This window comes from Microplitis mediator, chromosome 1 (assembly GCF_029852145.1).
Source record: "Microplitis mediator isolate UGA2020A chromosome 1, iyMicMedi2.1, whole genome shotgun sequence".
NCBI classification, from domain to species: Eukaryota; Metazoa; Arthropoda; class Insecta; order Hymenoptera; family Braconidae; genus Microplitis; species Microplitis mediator.
Genome location: NC_079969.1, coordinates 26,977,922 through 26,997,354, shown reverse-complemented (window position 1 = coordinate 26,997,354; position 19,433 = coordinate 26,977,922). Strand labels below are relative to the sequence as shown.

The 19,433-nt window shown below is 32.0% G+C and overlaps 4 protein-coding genes across 4 annotated transcripts; 1 reads left to right on the top strand and 3 right to left on the bottom strand.

Annotated features, from left to right (window-relative positions):
* The first annotated feature begins 4 nt into the window (after nt 1-4).
* On the top strand, nt 5-1,675 carry LOC130670886 (uncharacterized). The gene has a single exon (XM_057474498.1). The coding sequence runs from the start codon at nt 5-7 to the stop codon at nt 1,484-1,486; it is 1,482 nt and encodes a 493-aa protein (XP_057330481.1). The 3' UTR covers nt 1,487-1,675.
* On the bottom strand, nt 1,559-4,592 carry LOC130670910 (uncharacterized). Its single transcript, XM_057474539.1, has 4 exons — nt 4,271-4,592; nt 3,676-3,897; nt 2,278-2,480; nt 1,559-2,211 (listed from the first exon to the last, which is right to left on the bottom strand). Exons 1-4 carry the CDS (start codon nt 4,271-4,273, stop codon nt 1,677-1,679), a joined length of 963 nt encoding a protein of 320 aa, XP_057330522.1. The 5' UTR covers nt 4,274-4,592; the 3' UTR covers nt 1,559-1,676.
* Nucleotides 4,593-8,261: 3,669 nt separating this feature from the next.
* LOC130672404 (uncharacterized) lies at nt 8,262-13,714 on the bottom strand. Its single transcript, XM_057476977.1, has 5 exons — nt 12,933-13,714; nt 12,312-12,529; nt 10,884-11,065; nt 10,189-10,345; nt 8,262-10,054 (listed from the first exon to the last, which is right to left on the bottom strand). The coding sequence occupies exons 1-5, from the start codon at nt 12,964-12,966 to the stop codon at nt 8,822-8,824; spliced, it is 1,824 nt and encodes a 607-aa protein (XP_057332960.1). The 5' UTR covers nt 12,967-13,714; the 3' UTR covers nt 8,262-8,821.
* Nucleotides 13,715-14,305: 591 nt separating this feature from the next.
* On the bottom strand, nt 14,306-17,801 carry LOC130673565 (spliceosome-associated protein CWC27 homolog). The gene is made up of 7 exons (XM_057478620.1): nt 17,616-17,801; nt 17,332-17,541; nt 17,054-17,254; nt 15,584-15,723; nt 15,267-15,521; nt 15,016-15,180; nt 14,306-14,919 (listed from the first exon to the last, which is right to left on the bottom strand). The coding sequence occupies exons 1-7, from the start codon at nt 17,655-17,657 to the stop codon at nt 14,406-14,408; spliced, it is 1,527 nt and encodes a 508-aa protein (XP_057334603.1). The 5' UTR covers nt 17,658-17,801; the 3' UTR covers nt 14,306-14,405.
* Between the last annotated feature and the right edge of the window lie 1,632 nt (nt 17,802-19,433).

Genomic DNA, 19,433 nt, shown 5'->3' with positions numbered 1-19,433 from the left:
CAGGATGGGCCCACTGGGCGCCGGTCAACGGAGACCATCTCGTTCACCCCGCAGTCAACGAAGCCGCAGCGCAGATGTCGATCGTCTACGAAAGTACGCCGAGCGAATCGGAGAACGTCGCAACACCGAGGGTGCCGATTCTTCCAAACTGAACCCATCTCGCTGGCTTCCCAGATCGCGGTCAAGTTCGCGGAGTCCTTCAGCCGAACGTAAGTCGCAAGCAGAAAAGTTGAGTCCAGCTGCCAATGATAAGTTGGACCCCGCCTGGCCAGAGCCAGCCTCTCCGAAAAAATTGTCTCCCAACGTCGAATGTCGTCGCATGCCGAGTTTCGAAGAAGAAACGCGCGTAATTAAAACGACTTGCAGAAGCATGAGCTCTGACGTCGATTCAAGAGATCGGCGGATTGACCGTCGAAATACCGAAGTAGGTCATGAAAAAATTTTGTCTTTTCGTTGGGTACCGATTCCTAAAATCAGCGATCCCTCAGATCCGCCAAAAATTGCCAATAGACTGGCCAAAAATGCTGCCAGCAAATGGATGACTTTTGCTAAATACCAACTGCCCTCTAGTTTGCCTCGGCAAAGTTTGTCCGTCGAGCGCAAAGCTTCGATGCAGCTGCAAGAGACCCCCAAGTGGCCAGTGCGTAAATTTCATTCAGAAAACTCTAAAAGCGAGAACGAAAATGAATTTCTTAACGAGCTGCCCAAGAAACTGGACCCCATTGACAAAATAGCGCGAATCAGCCAACGTATTCGCGAGCTCTACGACTTCAAAACTGAAAACGAGTGGCCGAAAAGAGCCTCCGACGCTTCAAATGCTTACACCTGGATCAGCAACAGCAGCGAAGATGACAAACATGACAAACATACCGAAGTCGTGCGTCGCAACAGCCAAGACCTTGAGTTCAACGACAGAACGACTCGGCCGAAAATCCGGAGGCAAAATTGCGAAAACGAAATCCTCGATGAAGACAATTCAGATGTGAAAATGAAGCGTTTGCATGAACGGCTGAGGTTCAGCGAAGATTTCACACCCGAACACAAACCGATTGCCCCGGAAAGAAGAACAGTTTCAGATGATCATGAAACGAGAAATCGCCACAGCTGGCATGTGGAGAAATCAACCATCGGCAATCTTTCCTCAAATATAAATACCGTCTCTTCTAACAATAATTGCAGCAAGAAAAGAGATTCCGACGTCAGTGTGAGCACCAAATCCCGAAGCTCGAGATCAAGTTACGCAGAAGTAATTTCCAAGCGCACGAGCGACGCAAGTTACGTCAGTATCGGCAAGTGCCCGAGTGTCGAAACAAAATCCTCGGAGAAAATAATCGAATTACCACCGAGACGGGCGATGAGTCAGGGCGAGGAACGACCGGCAACTCCGGTCCCACCTAACGACGAAATCAACGATGATCTACCGTCCAAGTTGATGATGTTGAGATCCAAGCGCAAGAGCACTAGGTACAAAGTTTATCTTACATAATTAAGTATATTAAATATATAAATATATAAATAAATAAATTAAATTTAAAATAAAAAATTACTATGTATGTACATGTACACTGAGCGGAAGCTACAGTATCTGTATTAAATTGCACAATTAAACGGATGCAATATAAATAACAAATTATTAATTAATTAATAATAAATATATATAATTAAAATAAAACAATTCATTCAGAGTTCTTGCAGTCTTTGAAGACTTTAGACCTTTTATTCCTTGGCGACTTGACGCTTCCTTCCTCCTCGTCCCGCTCGACTTTGAAACGTTTGTTGGGACTTCGGACGTTGTTATTTATGGAAACCAACGGTGCCGTCGATGACGAGTTACCGTTGGACATAACATTTGTAACGATAAGAGTATTGTGTTTTTGGAACAGCCTGCGACTGTGGTTGTGGTTGTGGTTGTGGTTGGGATGCGACTGATTATTTATTTGATTCTGCGAGGCCGCGTGTTTGAGGGGGACATTGGGCGCGACCAGAGGCGCGATCATCAACAAATCATTGCCATTTTTATCACAGTGGGATTGAACCCGCGAACGGTCAAATCGACGGGTTATTTCCGACTTTTCTTCTTTCAATATCTGAGTTTTCAGTTGGTAATGATTTAAATTTGGCTCGCATTTTATTTTCACGTGGTTATGAAGTGTTCCATTGCGCTCTTGGGTTTTCTGCCACTCTAGAACGTTTGTCAGCAGCCTTATGTACCTGGAAAATAATTATTTTATTTTTTAATTACTCAATTTCTTCTTATAAAAATCTATAAAAATTTACCTTATGGCCATCCTCAAAATTTCGTTTTTCGATAATTTTTTTTCCGGCGGATGTGTTGGCACCAATTTACGTAACTCGGCAAACGCACCGCTAACATTTTGCTGTCGCCAACGCTCCCGACTGTTTGTAAATAATTTTCTGACTCCCGTGCCAATTTGACCCGTCGGAGAACTTAAATGACGGCCACCACATAAACCATCAAACTAAAAAAATTTTTTCAAAATTTTACACAAAAAAAAAATTATTTTTACTGACGGAAAATGGCATGAAACTGAAGTTAGCCGGGCTAATAATCTTTGGATTTTTTTTCAAACGACAAATAATAAAAAAAAAAATATTTGAAAAAAATGCGACGTAGTTTTTTTAATTTTCTACATACGGATATTTTGAGTTTTTTTTTTTTTTTAACTTAATTGGAGAAAAAAAAATCAAAATTATGATACTGAAGTTAGCAACGCCTATTAATCTTTGGATTTTTTTTCAAACAAAAAATTATAAAAAAAAAATATTTGAAAAAAATGCACCTGTAGTTCTTTGAATTTTCTACATATGGATATTTTTAGTTTTTTTTTTAATTAAATTGGAGAAAAAAAATTCAAAATTACGATACTGAAATTAGACAACGTCTAATAATCTTTGGATTTTTTTTTAAACAAGAAATTATAGAAAAAAAAATATTTGAAAAAAATGCACCCATAGTTTTTGGAATTTTCTACATATGGATATTTTTAGTTTTTTTTTTAATTAAATTGGAGAAAAAAAATTCAAAATTACGATACTGAAGTTAGACAACATCTAATAATTTTTTGGATTGATTTTTAAATGATAAATTATAAAAAAAAAATATTTGAAAAAAATGCACCCATAGTTTTTGGAATTTTCTACATATGGATATTTTTAGTTTTTGTTTTTTAATTAAATTGGAGAAAAAAAATTCAAAATTATGATACTGAAGTCAGACAACGTCTAATAATTTTTTGGATTGATTTTTAAATGATAAATTATAAAAAAAAAAATATTTGAAAAAATTGCACCCATAGTTTTTGAAATTTTCTATTCGTGTATTTTTTTAGTTTTTTTTTTTATTTTAATTAAACTGGAGAAAAAAAATTCAAAATTATGATACCGAAGTTAGACAACGTCTAATAATTTTTTGGATTGATTTTTAAATGATAAATTATAAAAAAAAAAATATTTGAAAAAAATGCACCCATAGTTTTTTGAATTTTCTACATGTGCATTTTTTTAGTTTTTTTTTTTTGTAATCGATTCGTCGAAAAAAAAATTCCAAAAATTGTCTGTCAACTTCAGGGTCATAAAATGGCCCACGGAACCCGATTAAATAAATATTTATCATATATTTATTTAGTATAAAAAAAAAAAACAAATATAACATACAGACAAAGATTCTTTTCTCTTCCTAAGCGGGTCCTCCTCATCGTCAGTATCATGAGAATAAAATTCATCAGATAGCATGGCCTCTTCCTCAGTGTCTCTGGTAGTTCCTGGAGAATCTCCCGAGTCATCGACGAGCTCGCCGTCTCCAGAAATGAGTGACGTAGCTGGTGATCTATCCTCAGCATCTGTCGCTCCATTATTCGTACCGTACGTCAGCATCGGCTAATTATAAATTATTTTATCAGTTTAATTATAAAAAAAATATATACATCTATACACCGTCACTATTTTTATATCACTTCTATTTTATAATTATAATATAATAAAAAAAAATTTTTTTCTCTCGAAGGATTCTCTTGTCGATAATCACTAAACAAATTAGCCTACATTGCGTTAAAGAGGAAGTTGATATCACACCCTGACTAAATTGTCCCTGACATTCGTCAGATATGCCAGCCAACATCCAGCACTTTGTTCACAACTATAAATACACACTTTGTTCAGATATCATTTATTTTTTAATCATTTTAATAATTTATTATCAATGCTTACACTAATACTTAAACTCATATTTTTATATATTTTCAACACTTACCATTAAAAAAAAATATTTGAATACGTAATGATATTTTCCAATAGTTGGGGAATTTAAATTCGCTGTATCGCGACTTCAAAAATTAAGTGATAAAATATAAAATTTAAAAGACGACGTGTCGTGACGAATGTCGTGATTTCACTAATCGAAAAGCACTGGCCGGCAGTGAGTTTAAATTTAATTTAGCGAGGCGGAGCAGACGTGGGTGGAGCTACTGGGACATCCCATGCTCCATACAGCATCCCTGTCGACTGACACATTCACCCCATTGTTAAATTTTGCGGTGTTTTTGTTGGAGCAATCAAAGCTGTATTAGTGATACAGAATAATGATCCTGGTAGTATAATGAATAAAAAAAGTCGAGAATAATAAATAGTGGATTTATTTATAGTGTATCAATATAAAGTGACGAGATAGTTTTTGTTAAGGACTAGATGATCTCGTTTTAGTTCCCTATGATGATTGTCAAGTGGCCAACTAGTCACGTGTGGCTTTTTAGTTATTGTGACAAGTTTGTATAGGCAACTACGGATTTTATTAGGGAGTGTCATCGGTGCTCATTCGACCGTAATTACCAGCAAAAGCTGCGTGAGAAATTGTCATAGAGATTTTTTTATTAATTTCAATTATTTTAGTCATTTATTTTGATAATTTATAAATCATTTTTTTGACTTCAATTTTTATTAAAAATATTGTGAGGAATTTTTAGAAAATTTTTACTTTTTCATAAACTAGTGACGTCATAAATTTTGAATGGGTTTTATTTTGTTAAATTTTTATTGAAAATATTGTGAGGAATTTTTAAAAAATTTTTGCTTTCACGTAAACTAGTGATGTCATAAATTTTTAACAGATTTTATTTTGTTAAATTTTTACTCAAAATATTGTGGGGTATTTTTAAGAAATTTTTACTTTTACATAAACTAGTGACGTCATAAATTTTGAATAGATTTAATTTTATGAAATTTTTATTAAAAATATTGTGAGGAATTTTTAGAAAATTTTTACTTTTACATAAACTAGTGACGTCATAAATTTTTAATAGATTTTATTTTGTTCAATTTTTATTCAAAATATTGTGGGGAATTTTTAAAAAATTTTTACTTTTACATAAACTAGTGACGTCATAAATTTTGAATAGATTTAATTTTATGAAATTTTTATTCAAAATATTGTGGGGAATTTAAAAAAAATTTTTACTTTTATATAAACTAGTGGCGTCATAAATTTAAAATTGAATTTTTACGTGAGTTAAAAAATTAATTTTTGAAAAACTAAACGACAAAAATAATTTTTTGAAACTCATACTTCAAGTGACAAAGAAAAAAATTTTTCAAAATTCTATCTCCTAGTGACTTTTTAAAATACTCGTGTATGACTGGAAGTTTGTTCCTTTGTAATTAACTTCAATTTATAATAGACAGCCATTGGGTTAACAGTGAAAATTGTCTTATATTTTGCTGCAATAGCAACCTAGTGCCAAAATCATATGGAATTCAAAATAAATTTCCAACATCTGCTTCGGCTTAAGTAATTTTTTTTATATTATTTCCGGATTACAAAAAATTCCAGGACACTCAGTTTTCCCGTCCTGACTCATCAACACCAACCTCGACTTCCTTCTAAAATCTAGACAATGCAACATATGTACAAAATTTTACCCAAATCTTCAAGTAAAATCTTCGGTATTCCCAAAATCTCTACTCTTTGTCTCGAGGGTTCAGAAGAATGAAAATATTCAAGAAAAAAATTAAAAATAATCTTGAGTACACATGCGCTGATAAGAGACGTCAATCAACGTCAGATAAATTTTTCTAGTAAAAAATGCCCGGTGATAAGTTATACGGACGTAATAAATATTTAATATGACTAATAAGTCATATAAAACACTTTTTTATACCGGCACCCTTTTGCGGGCTAATCTCTGCTCAATTGGCGCGTGCCGTCACCACTGGGGCCGTTTCCAGGGGTCCACACTGGAATAAGGTCACACCATACACTTACTTCAATCTATATCACCTTTCTGATCGCATAATAGATCTGATCGATATTTATATTATCCAGTAGTCGATAAAAAAAATACGTGCGTGGAAATAAAGTCCGAATGAAGTTTTTTTTAATCGTTTTTCTGCAAAGGGTCCGCGGTCTGCGTGGTGGCCCTTGGGGATTTTTTGAGGGTACTGTGGTTTCCCACACACGTGACGATGAATAAGATATTTGACTTAGTTTGTGTTGACTTAAATTAGCTGTTATATTAATAATCTTAACTGTGGGAAAATAATGTCAGTATATTTATTTACAAAAATTCAAATTTCATAAATTTCTGCCGCCAGAAATTTGAACTCAGTAAAATTTTTCTCAACTGATTAATTTAATTAAGTACTTGATATTTTTTATTTTTTATGACGAAGTTAAGAATTATTTGCAGTAGTAAATAATTTAAAAAATAATTTAAAAGGGTGTGTCAATAAAAAAGAGGCGTAACAAAACCCAGTTTGCGCAGTGTCCCATGAACGTCAACGCAATTCAACATTCATCCCCATATACATATACATTTGGGTGAGAAGTGAGGGTGAAATCAATTTTCCTTATCGCAACACACCAGCCACACCATATTAATCCCATCACAAGTGTTTGTCTTATTATTGACAATCATTTCATTTTTTTAAATTACAAAACATCTAAATCAACATTCACATCCACGCTGTAAAAAATCGGGAGTTAATTCAGAGTGATTACGGATTTTATTTAAATTCTAATTTTCTCCGTCACTCGGAGTTATGGAGTAAAAAAAATCACTTCCAGTACGGAGTAAAAGGGAGTTTATTTTTCCAGGAGTGATCTGCATTTTATTTAAATCCGCATTCGATCCAGAATTTGAAGATTAAAATAAACTCCTTGTAGGGGTTGATTTCACACCAAACCGGAGTTTCAATATAAAATTAAGCCTATTCGGAGTAAATTTCACTCTGAGAGGATTAAAAAAATACAGTCATCCGCTCCGCATTCCCTCTGATAATTTTCGACAGCGTACACATAATTAATTAATTATCAATACGCTGTAAGAAATTTGCGTAGTCAACGCGAATTAAATCCAGAGTAAATGCGAAGTCGAAGCCTGTATTTCTTTAATCTCCTTGGCGTAAAATTCACTCCAAGAAGAACTAATTTTAATATAAAAACTTCAAATCGGAGTAAATGCATTTAAATAGGTTCTATACCTAATGAACTTCGAAAATTTGAACTTTTACACTTTGAACTTTTGCAAATTTGAACTTTGGTAAATTTAAACTTTGGCGATTAGAACTTTGGTAACCCTGATTCAGAAATCTAATTTGGAATAATTCAATCCATGCTGAAGTGTATATCTATATATAGTCAATTTTGACAACTTTGAATTGTTCCGGAGCGTGTTTGAATTATTTCAAATTAGAGTTCTGAATCAAGAAAGTTTGAACTTTGAATAATTTAGTATTTCTTTCATCAAAAATAATTTTTTTTTCATAATTTTTCATAATTCATAAAAGTTCAAATTTTCAAGTTCAATTTTCAAAGTTCATTTGGTCGGTCACCTTTAAATAAAATCTAGTTCACTCCAAAATCACTCCTAGAAAAAAAAACTTCCCCTTTACTCTATATGCGGAATGATTTTTTCAAAAACTCCGAGTGACGGAGTAAATCCGGACTTAAATAAAATCCGTCCGGAGTGATTACTCCCGATTTTTTACCCTGTATTAAAATAATAAAAATAAAAAAAAATCTTAATTATTACAGAATTACCAACAAATATTTTTAAAAAATTTATTTATTTATTACAATAAAGTAATTGTGTTTTTTACAGTAATTGTTAAAGGATCAACTGAGGAGTGTTTCTCACTGATAAGGGATGCTCCGCCCTTCGATCTTTCACTTGCTGTGGACCTACATCTACAGTAATAACTACATTTATACATATATATACATATACCGTGATTATTGCATTAGTGTAGAATATACACAGTATCAGGAGGTCAAATGTATCCGTAGGGTCTACAGTTGTTATTATTACTGTAGTAAAGCAAAGTATAGTTCAGTTGGTGGTTCGGGGGAGCGTTGCCAGCGAAAAATATTATGGATTAAACGAAACGGATTCACCTCCAGCACGGATATTAATTAAACACAAAAACTGTTATCCTTTATACTTAAAGAGGTTTTTAAATTTAAGTAATTAAGATTTATCAATTAAGAAATCACGACTTTTGTTTTAGTGGTTCCTGTGAATTTAATACCGTAACAACTAATTCTTCTTCTTCTTCTTCTTCTTCTTATCATTATTATCATTATTATTAAAAGAATCAAAAACAATAAACTTAGCACAGCTTAACAGTCTTACAGGTACATTATCACTATAATTATTATTATTATTATTTATTTACAATATTAATTATCACGCGCCTTTGAGGTATTGATAACAAAATGAGAGTAAAATACTGATATCTAGTCTTTTGTTGTAAACTTTTCCCCGTTTTTAAACTGACGGCAAGAATTTTTTTTTAAATTTTATTTATAGAATTAATGAAATGCAAATAAAAGAATAAGTAGTGGTACTGTTATCATGCAAACAAGATAAATAGCAGTACGTGGCTCGCACTGAGATACGACGACGTACTCTTCATTCCACTGAGAATCGTTGCTCGTGACGGGAAGCTCCAAAACGGTCCGTTCCCAGCTGAAGAAATTGAACGGCAACGCGCATTCCTGGGTTGAATTTTTGCACTCGAAAATCGGCTGGGACGTATTGTAGGCCGTCTTCAGCAAATCAAATTGTATGCGGATGTAATTGGACTGCACTTCGTTTTCAGAACTGAAGACGAAAAAGTAGTAGCCGTCAATGGGAACGCGATAGGTAACGGCGTTGGCCATCGACGCTGCCGAGTGCTGGCTCTCGTATTTGGGCGAACAGAAATGATGGGGAGTCAGGGGGAGATTTAGGATCAGGCCTTTGCAGTCTAGTAAACGTTCCTCGGAGCTGCTGAAGGAGCTCCAGAATTCCGAATTGCTGCGGTCGTTTAACGTCGACTCGTTTACCGAACCCCGGTCTTCGGCGATTCCGTCGGGATTCAAGTCTTCTTCTTCAACTGCCGCGTCTTCGGCGTCGGCTTCAGCATTCAGAGCCTCTTGCAATGGGGAAGACAAGACCAATTGCCGCTTGAGACGCTTCTTCACCGCGGGATTTATCGTCGAATTTTGAATCGCGTTGTGCAAAACTTTGGTCCAGTCGCGCGTTTTATTTTTCGACTCATCCAATGTCGCTATCAGTTTCCCAATGATACTTTTCCCGCGGTCGCCTAGTGAATTTATTTTTTCTAAAATATCTTTGAAAACTTCCGTCGAAGTTTGCTCACCGTTTACTTTTTTCTCCACAAATTCATCTCCGGTTTCCGGTAACTCCGTCGTGGTTTTAACGTTTTCCAACACCGGGCTCTCGGTCATCTTCTCCAAAGACTTCAGTTGCTCGGAAATCCAGGAAAAATTGTCGAAACTAACTGGCGGTCTGTCGATATTAACGCTGTCTCTGTAAACTCCTTCGTAGTGATGATGCGGATTGGACTTTTGTTTGTTTTTGGTCTCCAAAGTTTTGGCAAAAAGATTTTTCAAAATTTCCCGCATCGCCGGAGCGTCAAGTTCATGGCTGTTGTAATGATTCGCGATATTCGTAGCACTGTAGAGTGTATTTTTTTGGTGATGGAAGTGGACCCCCGGCTGCACGCGCTTCATATTTTTTGGTAAATTACTCCGAGCGTTCTAAAAAAAATTACATAAGACGTGAAATAGTAAAACATAATGAAAATAGTTATCGCTATCAACGTAATTAGAAGATAAAATAGTTTGGTGTTATCTCGAGTACTTTATAAGGTGGATTAAACAGTAAATCTTACGTTTTTAAGCTGCGATAAGCCGGTGCCGTTTAATATTCCTTTTTCCTCAGCTATCTCTAATAATTCTTCCAACTCTTCACTACTATTGTCACCGATAAATGCGCACTCATGTAAGTGTTTATGACCGCGGATTATTGTCAGCGATGCTCCGGGCCATCTAAAATAATTATCAATCAGCAAAATAAGTCAATTAATTTTTATTATAATTCTTATCAATTAAATTTACGCTTTAAAATTTTTAATTAATTAATTAAAGCATTCGTTAATTTTATTTGTGATTTCGGAGTAAACGATTTTTAAAAATCCGCATTAACTCCGATTCGGAGTTAATATTAAAAGTAAATTTTACTCCAAGGGGATTAAATTGACAGTCATTCGCTTCGGCTCACTCCGAAAATTTTTTTAATTTTGACTTAATGGACGTTAATTTAAAATGATACTGAAGTTAGCCAACGTCTAATAGTTTTTGAATTTTTTTAAAAATAGTTAATTATAAAAAAGAAATATTTGAAAAAAACGCACCTGTAGTTTTTTAAATTTGCTACATGTGCATTTTTTTGTTTTTGTTTTTTTTGTAATTGATTTGTTGAAAAAAAATCGGAAAATTACTAATTGTCGGGTGACTTCAAGATCATTAATTTGAATGGCTGTTAGTGAATTTAAAAAAAAATAAATTAGCTAAATAAATAAAATACCTTACACAAGTAGAAACAGTGACACTGCTCCCACGCAAAAGATAAAAGCCCCAGTATTCTTTCATATCATCTTCCAAGACCAAATGTCTCGTCATAGAGACTGGTGTCGTTTCAACTTTAATCTTGGGTTCACCGTTAATCAAATATGCATTGAATGTCGTATTTACTTTAACAACTTGTCTCTATAATAAATAATAATCATATCAGCTAATTTATGGAGTGGAATTTTTTATTCGATAAATTAAACAATTTTATTTATTAATTTTAAATACACTAGGGTGGTCGTTAAAAATTAAATTTTCTCAGGCGGCCCATAAAAAGCTTCTTTTTAGTGAAAACATACCTGGGGAATTTGGTTTTTTCTTTTTAAGTAAAAAGAACACGGGCCGCAGGATGATCACAATTTTTTGATACAATCGCGGTTTTTTTTAAATATCTCATGAAATATGCAGATTAAAGGAAAAAATCATAGGAACAATTTTGTAGGAAATTAAATTTTTGATAAAAAAGGTCATGTTCATTTTTTTTATAAAATGTGTATTTATGAAGATATTTAAAAAAAACGTTTTTAAATCTTATCAATTGAGCATTTTAAGGATTACGAATTTTGAAAATAACATTTTTCTAAGTATATAGATGTAGAAACTACAACAAACATTGATTGATATGTTACGAGTTACGAAGTTGTCTATATTTAAGAAAAAATGTTATTTTTAACATTCGTAATCCTTAAAATGCTCAATTGATAAGATCTAAAAAAGTTTTTTTAAAATATCTTCATAAATACTCATTTTATAAAAAAAATAAACATGACCTTTTTTGTCAAGAATTTAATTTCCTACACAATTGTTCCTATGACTTTTTCCTTTAATCTGCATATTTTATGAGATATTTAAAAAAAACCGCGATTGTATCAAAAAATTATGATCATCCTGCGGCACGTGTTCTTTTTACTTAAAATAAAAAAACCAAATTCCCCACGTATTTTTTCATTAAAAAGAAGCTTTTTATGGCCGCCTGAGAAAATTTAATTTTTAACAATCACCCTAATATACACTGAGAAAAATTACTCTGTAAATAATTAGCGGAGTTAATCCGGAGTAAAATTGAACCCAGGGAAAAACAAACTCCCCCTTTACTCCGTAGGGGGAGTGATTTTTTTTAACCTCCGTAACTCCAAGTGACGGAATGACTTCGAATTAAATTAAAATTCAAAATCACTCCTAATTTTTCAGCGTATAGATTTTTCCCGCGAAAAATTTCAAATTTCTTAAACTTTGGTACAAAAAAATTCAGATTCAATTCAAAATCCTGATCATATTTTTTGTTGGTAATTAAAATTAAACTGCAAGTCAATAAAACTTTTCTTTAACCCAACAATCAGACATTAATTTATCAGTTTAAAAGTGAAATTATTAAAAAACCCACCTGACACCAAGTAGTCGAGACACGTGCGTCAATCAACCTCTGATCAGAAGCAGCCAGCGGGTACAGTTGTTCAGAATACACGCGATACCGCAAATAAACCGGACCCGCGACCAAAACCGCGGGCAGAAAAATTCCTAAGATACACAAGCGTGCGATTTTCAACGGGCCCCGACATTCCGTTTTCTTCGGGTCCCAGTCCCGGGGCCGTGAATCTTCATCTAGATAAATAATCAATTATATTTATATTCCACATTACTTCTCATATCTTACGATAAAAGATATACATCCAGACATCTAGACGTTGATTAAAAAAATATGCAGCGGAAAATTTTCTACTGACAATTTAATTCTAATTAAATTCCACATAAATAATTCATTAATTCGCAATTATTTGAATTCTTAACAGCAAATTAATTATTTAATTTTCATAAACAAATAAAATTAATACTAATTATTTATATAAATATTATTTTGAATGTCAAATGTTATCTTATCAAATTTAAATAATAAAAAAAAAATAATTAACTAATAGTTCGATAAAAAAATTATGAAGATTATTAAATTTTTTTTATTAATAAAAAATAAATATAAACAATTAATAATTAAAATATATTTTCTTACCGTACATGTCTAATTTTAATGGAACTGTTGACATTTTTATCACCGAAAATCACCTGATACACTGCGAAGTATTTAAACAACAAATAAAAAATCACAGTCTTAATAAATATGAAAAATTATATGCGCAAAAGTTTTCACAATTGTTTATAAATATATATAAATATAAATAATTATATAAGCAAGTGCGTTATTAATTTATTCTTCTGGCCGTGTGCCCAGAAGTTGAGACATACAAAGACATGTATCATTAGAATTCAAATGAGCTGTGATATCAATCGATGACTCAACGATATGATAAAAGAAATAAATTATCATTAAAAAATATATAAATTAGTAGCGACTTTATTTTTTTTATCTACTATTTTTTAAAGTAACAAGTGTTGTTTTTTTTTATGTACTGGGTACTTGATTGTGTTGAGAAAAATATAAATAAATATGATCCGCGACAGTTGCTGTCAACGTACTGACTGTCGGATTTAATGCGTCTATCTTTTATTTAATTTGTTTAATGTCTCTTTATATCGGTACCTTATCAATTTATTATGTGTGCCATGAGATCTTAGAGCATCTTTGCTATTAAATAATTTATCTCGATTATAATTTTATTGTATTACTTAATTGGCTTTTACATAGAGAGTAAGCCGCCGAATTAGACTATTCAATTTTTTTTTTTTACAATAGCAGTTTGGGAGTAATTTATTTTCCTTCCGGGAGTTATGAACTAAAATTGTATCGGGTGATAAGAATTTTTGACTCCCGGTTTTTAAAAAAAAAAAATTTACTGCAAATAAAATTCTCATGATCCTGAAATTAGCTGACAGTTAAAAATTTTCGATTTTTTTTTTCAACGACTTAATTTAAAAAAAAAATAAAAATATGCACGTGTAGAAAATTTAATAAACTATAGGTGTAATTTTTTCAAATATTTTTTTTTTAATAATTTATCGTTTAAAAAAAATCCAAAAATTATTAGACGTCGGCTAAATTCATGATTCTGAAGTTAGCAGACAGTTAAAAATTTTTGAATTTTTTTTTCAACGACTTAATTTAAAAAAAAAATAAAAATAAAAATATACACGTGTAGAAAATTTAATAAACTATCGGTGCAATTTTTTGAAATTTTTTTTTTTTTAATAATTTATCGTTTAAAAAAAATCCAAAAATTTTTGGACGTCGGCTAACTTTAGTATCATAAATTTTCTTTATTAATTTGAATAAAAAAAAAAATTAAATGTCAAAATTAAACAATTTAATTAAAAATTGTAGTCTTAATTATGAACTCTGGCGTGACAATAAAAATTTTTTGATAAAATTAAAAAAAAGTTTAGAGTAAAATTAAATTTATAATTAATTACTAATTAAAATTAACGTCTGTGAAAAATACAAAATATATAATTTTAAATACTAGCAGAAAAAATTTATTACATATATTCACAAATATACAAGCGGTAATTAAATATAAAAATATAATAATTATATTCGATAGTGATGGCGCCCTTGGCCCTTTTTCCCATCAGAATTTTCACCTCTTCTGCGTTTATTCAGCGGGTTCCGCGGGTCGTAAATTTCGAACCAGTCGTCGTTTTTGGTGTTGGCGTCTTTGGCTAGAGTCGGATTCTTGTCCTCGCAGACCAGGGTCTGGGTCATCCATGACTCATCATCATCATCGTCATCATCGTCGACTCTGGGTTTGGTCGTTTTGCTGTCACTAGTGCTGCCATCGGAGGTCGATTCCTTGACGGTGTGTAACTTACTACGGAATTTGTTCAACATCTGGACGGTAAAACTGTCCCGCGACGCTCCAGTCAATGAAATTTTCTTCGACGCCTCTTTGTACTTCGGAATCTCGACAAATTCTTCAATTAGTTTTCCTTTGTTCGCTTTCTTTTCTTCCTCGGCCAACTTTTCTTGCTCTTTAGTCTCTTTATCTTTTTTTTCGCGCTGCACGCCGCGTTTCAAGTCTCGTATTTCTTTTTTAATCGCATCTCTGTAAACGAACACTTATTAATTTTAAATCAATAATCGATAGAAAAACTTCATACTAAATTAATTAATTAATTACTAAAAAAAAAAAAATACGTACGCCTGCTTTTTACGTTCATCAAAACGTTCCTTCCCTAGATAATATTCTTCCTCGCTGGATTCTTTATCAGCTTCTTCATAACTCACTTCCTTTTTCTTTTTGTCACTCAATTTTTTCTCTTCTTTTTTTTCCTTCAACTTCTCAATGATCCTCTTTTTCATTTCTCTGTAAAAAAATAAAAAATCGGTCAATTAAAAAAAAAAAATGAACCAACTGAGCAGCAGATGAAGAAAAAAAATAAAAATAATTACTGGGCTTTTTCTTGAGCTTTAGAACGATCTTCTTCGTTAGCTTCATCGTCACTACTCTCCCAATCGCTGCTGCGATCTTCTTTCCTCTTTTTACTCGGCGGTCCCGCTGGTTCGACGGTAACAGAAGAACTCAACTTCGGATCATCCAAATGGTCATGAGCGGATTTACTTTTTCCACCGAATTGTTTATTTAAAACAGTGAACTCTTCTTCATCTTCTTCAGCTTCTTCGCCGAAAGATAGTAATTTAAAATTCCTTGAGTGAGAAAAAAAATTTATTAGTAATTTTAAACAGGAAATTTTTTATCAAAAACTTACTTGACACCAGATACTTTGGGTTTTGATTCTTTGGCTGGTTTATCTTCAACAGTATTTAATACTCGGGGTACAATATCTTTGAATGGATTCAATAAAACTTCACTTTTTATTATTTTTTGTGGATACGTTGGCCTGTCATCCTAAAAAAAAAATATTATGGAATAAATTAAAGGAAACTGAGAATTTTGAAAATAAAAACTGGCTCTCAAGTCTTTTCTTAGAGTGCCGGCCACTTTTTAAAAATTTTCAATGACCTGACTGTCATATCCGTATTAAAATTCTATCAATTAATTAAAATAAATTAATACCTTAAGTAAAAAAATAATTTAAGAAAATTACTCACAGTTTTTATAAATTAGGAGTCAAAAAAAATTTTTTGAAATGTTCGGTTACCAAATTTAAAAATTCGAATTACGAAATTGAAATGAAGACTTTACTGAAATTTATTTTACAAATTTTATGAAACTCCTAATTAATGTCAACTGTCAGAAATTTTTTGGATTTTTTTTTAAACAATAAATTTTTAAAAAATGCACCTGTAGTTTTTATGATCCTGAAGTTGGCAGATAATTAAAAATTTTCGGGATTATTTTCAACAAATCAATCAGAAAAAAAAAAACAAAAATAAAAATATGCACATGTAGAGAATTTAAAAAACTACAGGTGCAATTTTTTCAAATTTTTTTTTTCTTATAATTTACTGTCTAAAATAAAATCCAAAAATTATTAGACATCTGATAACTTCAGTATCATGTAGTTTTTTAAATTTTCTACATGTGGATTTTTTTATTTTTTTTTTTAATTGATTTGTTTAAAAAAAATCTGAAAATTTTAAATTGTCTGTTAACTTCAGGATCATAGCGAAATTCCAACTTGAACTTTTTTCAATTAATTCTTAAATTTTTTTTTTAACCAACTAATAAAATTTTAATACCAATGACAGTTCAGAATAATCACATATTTTTAAAAATTAGGAGTCACTGTCTGAGAATGCCCTCAATAATTAATAAATGTGATTATAGCAGACAATTGTCCATTTTTTAAATTTTACAATCAATGAATAAAATGTAAGTGGAGTAAAAATAAAAAAATACATGTATAGATAAAAGCCAAATCTGTACGCGCAATTTTTTTACATTTCATTATTTTAATTCAAATTTATAAATTGTCTCATGTCTGCTACATTCACTCTCATAATAATTAATGATCCTGAAGTCAGCAGACAATTCAAAATTTTTGGATTTATTTTTAAACAATTAAATTTGAAGAAAAAAAAACTAAAAATATGCATATGTAGAAAATTTAAAAAACTACAGGTGCAATTTTTCCAAATATTTTTTTTCTTCTGGTTTATCGTCTAAAAAAAATCAAAAAATTATTAGACGTCTGCTAACTTCAGTATCATTAATAATTAAAGGTTTCAGTTTTAAAAATTAATTAATTAATAAGTAAACAAATAAAAATATTTACGTGATCGACTTCAGCTTCTTCTAATTTCAAAATATTATAGATCGTTTCCCCAGTGACTTTACCAAATATCGTGTGTTTATTTTGTAACTCCGGTGTCGCTCCAAGTGTAATAAAAAATTGTGAGCCATTGTCGTCTTTGCCAGCGTTTGCCATCGCGACCAAACCGCGGCGACAGAACCGTAGCCGGGTATGAAACTCATCCTGGAAAATGACAAAACACACATCAGTTTTCAAAGACTAGACTAGATCGAGAAAAATGAAATAATTGAATAGATTACTTTGAATGGATGACCGTAAATACTTTCGCCGCCTTCACCTGTACCAGTGGGGTCGCCTCCTTGGACAATAAAACCCTTGACAAGTCGGTGGAAAATCGTTCCATTGTAATATCCTTCCATGCAAAGTTGGATGAAATTCCTGCAGGCTTTCGGTGCCTCTTTGGTCCATAGTTCGATGTCGACATCGCCGACACTAGTTTTCAAAAGTACCTTGAAAAATAATTTACGAATCAATAAAATTAATTAGAGTATTTTTAAAATATTAACTCTGGAAAATTACTCACTTTGCCAGTAGACGGAGGTTCTAGGATGTAAATATTACTCATTGTTGATTATAATTTTTTAAAATTGGTAATAAAAAAACATGGAATGAATAAACAAACAGTTTTTATTAATTTCTTGAAGTTGAATGATTTTATTTTATACGTCTTTGAATTTTTAGGTTGGAATTATAAATTCGTATGAAAATAAATATGTGGGTTGAAAAGTAGAAGTGGAAAATATCGACCGGAGTAAAGTGGGGGTCGGGTCGATAGGTCGAAACTGTTATCGAACATACAAAGTAGTTTTGAATTCGATAAATAGATGGCTTTGTGGCGGCAAAAGTTAACTCAGTTCGAAATTTCTCCTCTCAGGCACACAGACGAAATCTATTTGTTTTTACGGCGATCGATTGACTGAAAATCTATTCTAGATCATCCGCATTCTAGATCATCCGCTAATAATGGTCTAAATCTGGTTAAAAGTCATGATCCTGAAGTTAGCAGACAGTTGAAAATTTTTGAATTTGTGTTTGAACAACTTAATTTGAAAAAAAAAAAAACTAAAAATATGCACGTGTAGAAAATTTAATAAACTATAGGTGCAATTTTTTCAAATATTTTTTTTTTTTAATTTATTGTTTAAAAAAAAATCCAAATATTATTGGACGTCGGCTAACTTCATTATCATTAAAATTTAACTAGTATTGGGCAAAATTCGTCGACTTTTTTTTTAATAGGTACGTGAGCCCTTAAAAATCTAATAATGGTCTAAATCTGGCTAAAAGTCAACTAGTAATGGGCTAGATTCGTCTACTTTTCGCTAGAAACCAGCTAAGAATGGGCTAGATTTATCTATTTTTTAGAATAGGTACAAGTAAACGCTCATAAGTCTAATAATGGGCCACTTTTGGCTAGAAGCCAGCTAAGAATAGGCTAGATTTATCTATTTTTTTTGAATAGGTACACGTAAGCCCTTATAAGTCTAATAATGGGCCACTTTTGGCTAGAAGCCAGCTAAGAATGGGCTAGATTTATCTATTTTTTTTGAATAAGTACCCGTAAGCCCTCAAAAATCTGATAATGATCTAAATCTCGCTAAAAATCAGCTAGTAATGGGCTAGATTTCAAAAATTCAAAAATAGATTTCAAAATTTCAAAAATAAGTAAAATCAATCCGTCGTCGTCGTAAAAAATTTTCAGGTGGCTCGAGATGAGTTACATCATTTAAAAACAGCTCATATCACAAAAGTATTTCGAAATTTGTATAGAAAAAAAATTTTAGGTCTGGTCTACATGAATAAGAAAATGGATTGAAATGAAAGTAGATCTAATTTGACTTTATCGGATAAAAACGACAATTTGCGGTAAAAATAAAATTTCAATCTATTTTACTTTTATATTTTTCAGCGGTAATGGGCGACGAGGCCAACGATTTTCACATTTTTTCGGATTACAAACCAACGGATCTACAATTAACACCAGTACCTTCATTAAATTTAATCGAAGAAACAAATGTAATAAAAAAATACATTTCCGAACGAAGACGTAACAAAACATCGTCTGCTAAAAATAAAAATTACCAACAAGAAGCAGTATTTAAACCAAAGTTGCCAAAGTCTTTTTATATAACAAAATTACGCGACTGGGCGGAAGAAATTCCCGTCAGCGGGCTTTCTACCCAATGGGAACTCAACATTTTAGCTCTGATCTCAGCTCAATACCGTCTGCGTTATCCGCAACTCCTCAAAAATTTGTTGCACGAAGTAAAAGAAATTTATCTTGCTGATATGCAAACTTTCGCAATAGAATCTATCGTCGTAAGCGATTCAAAAGAGCAGC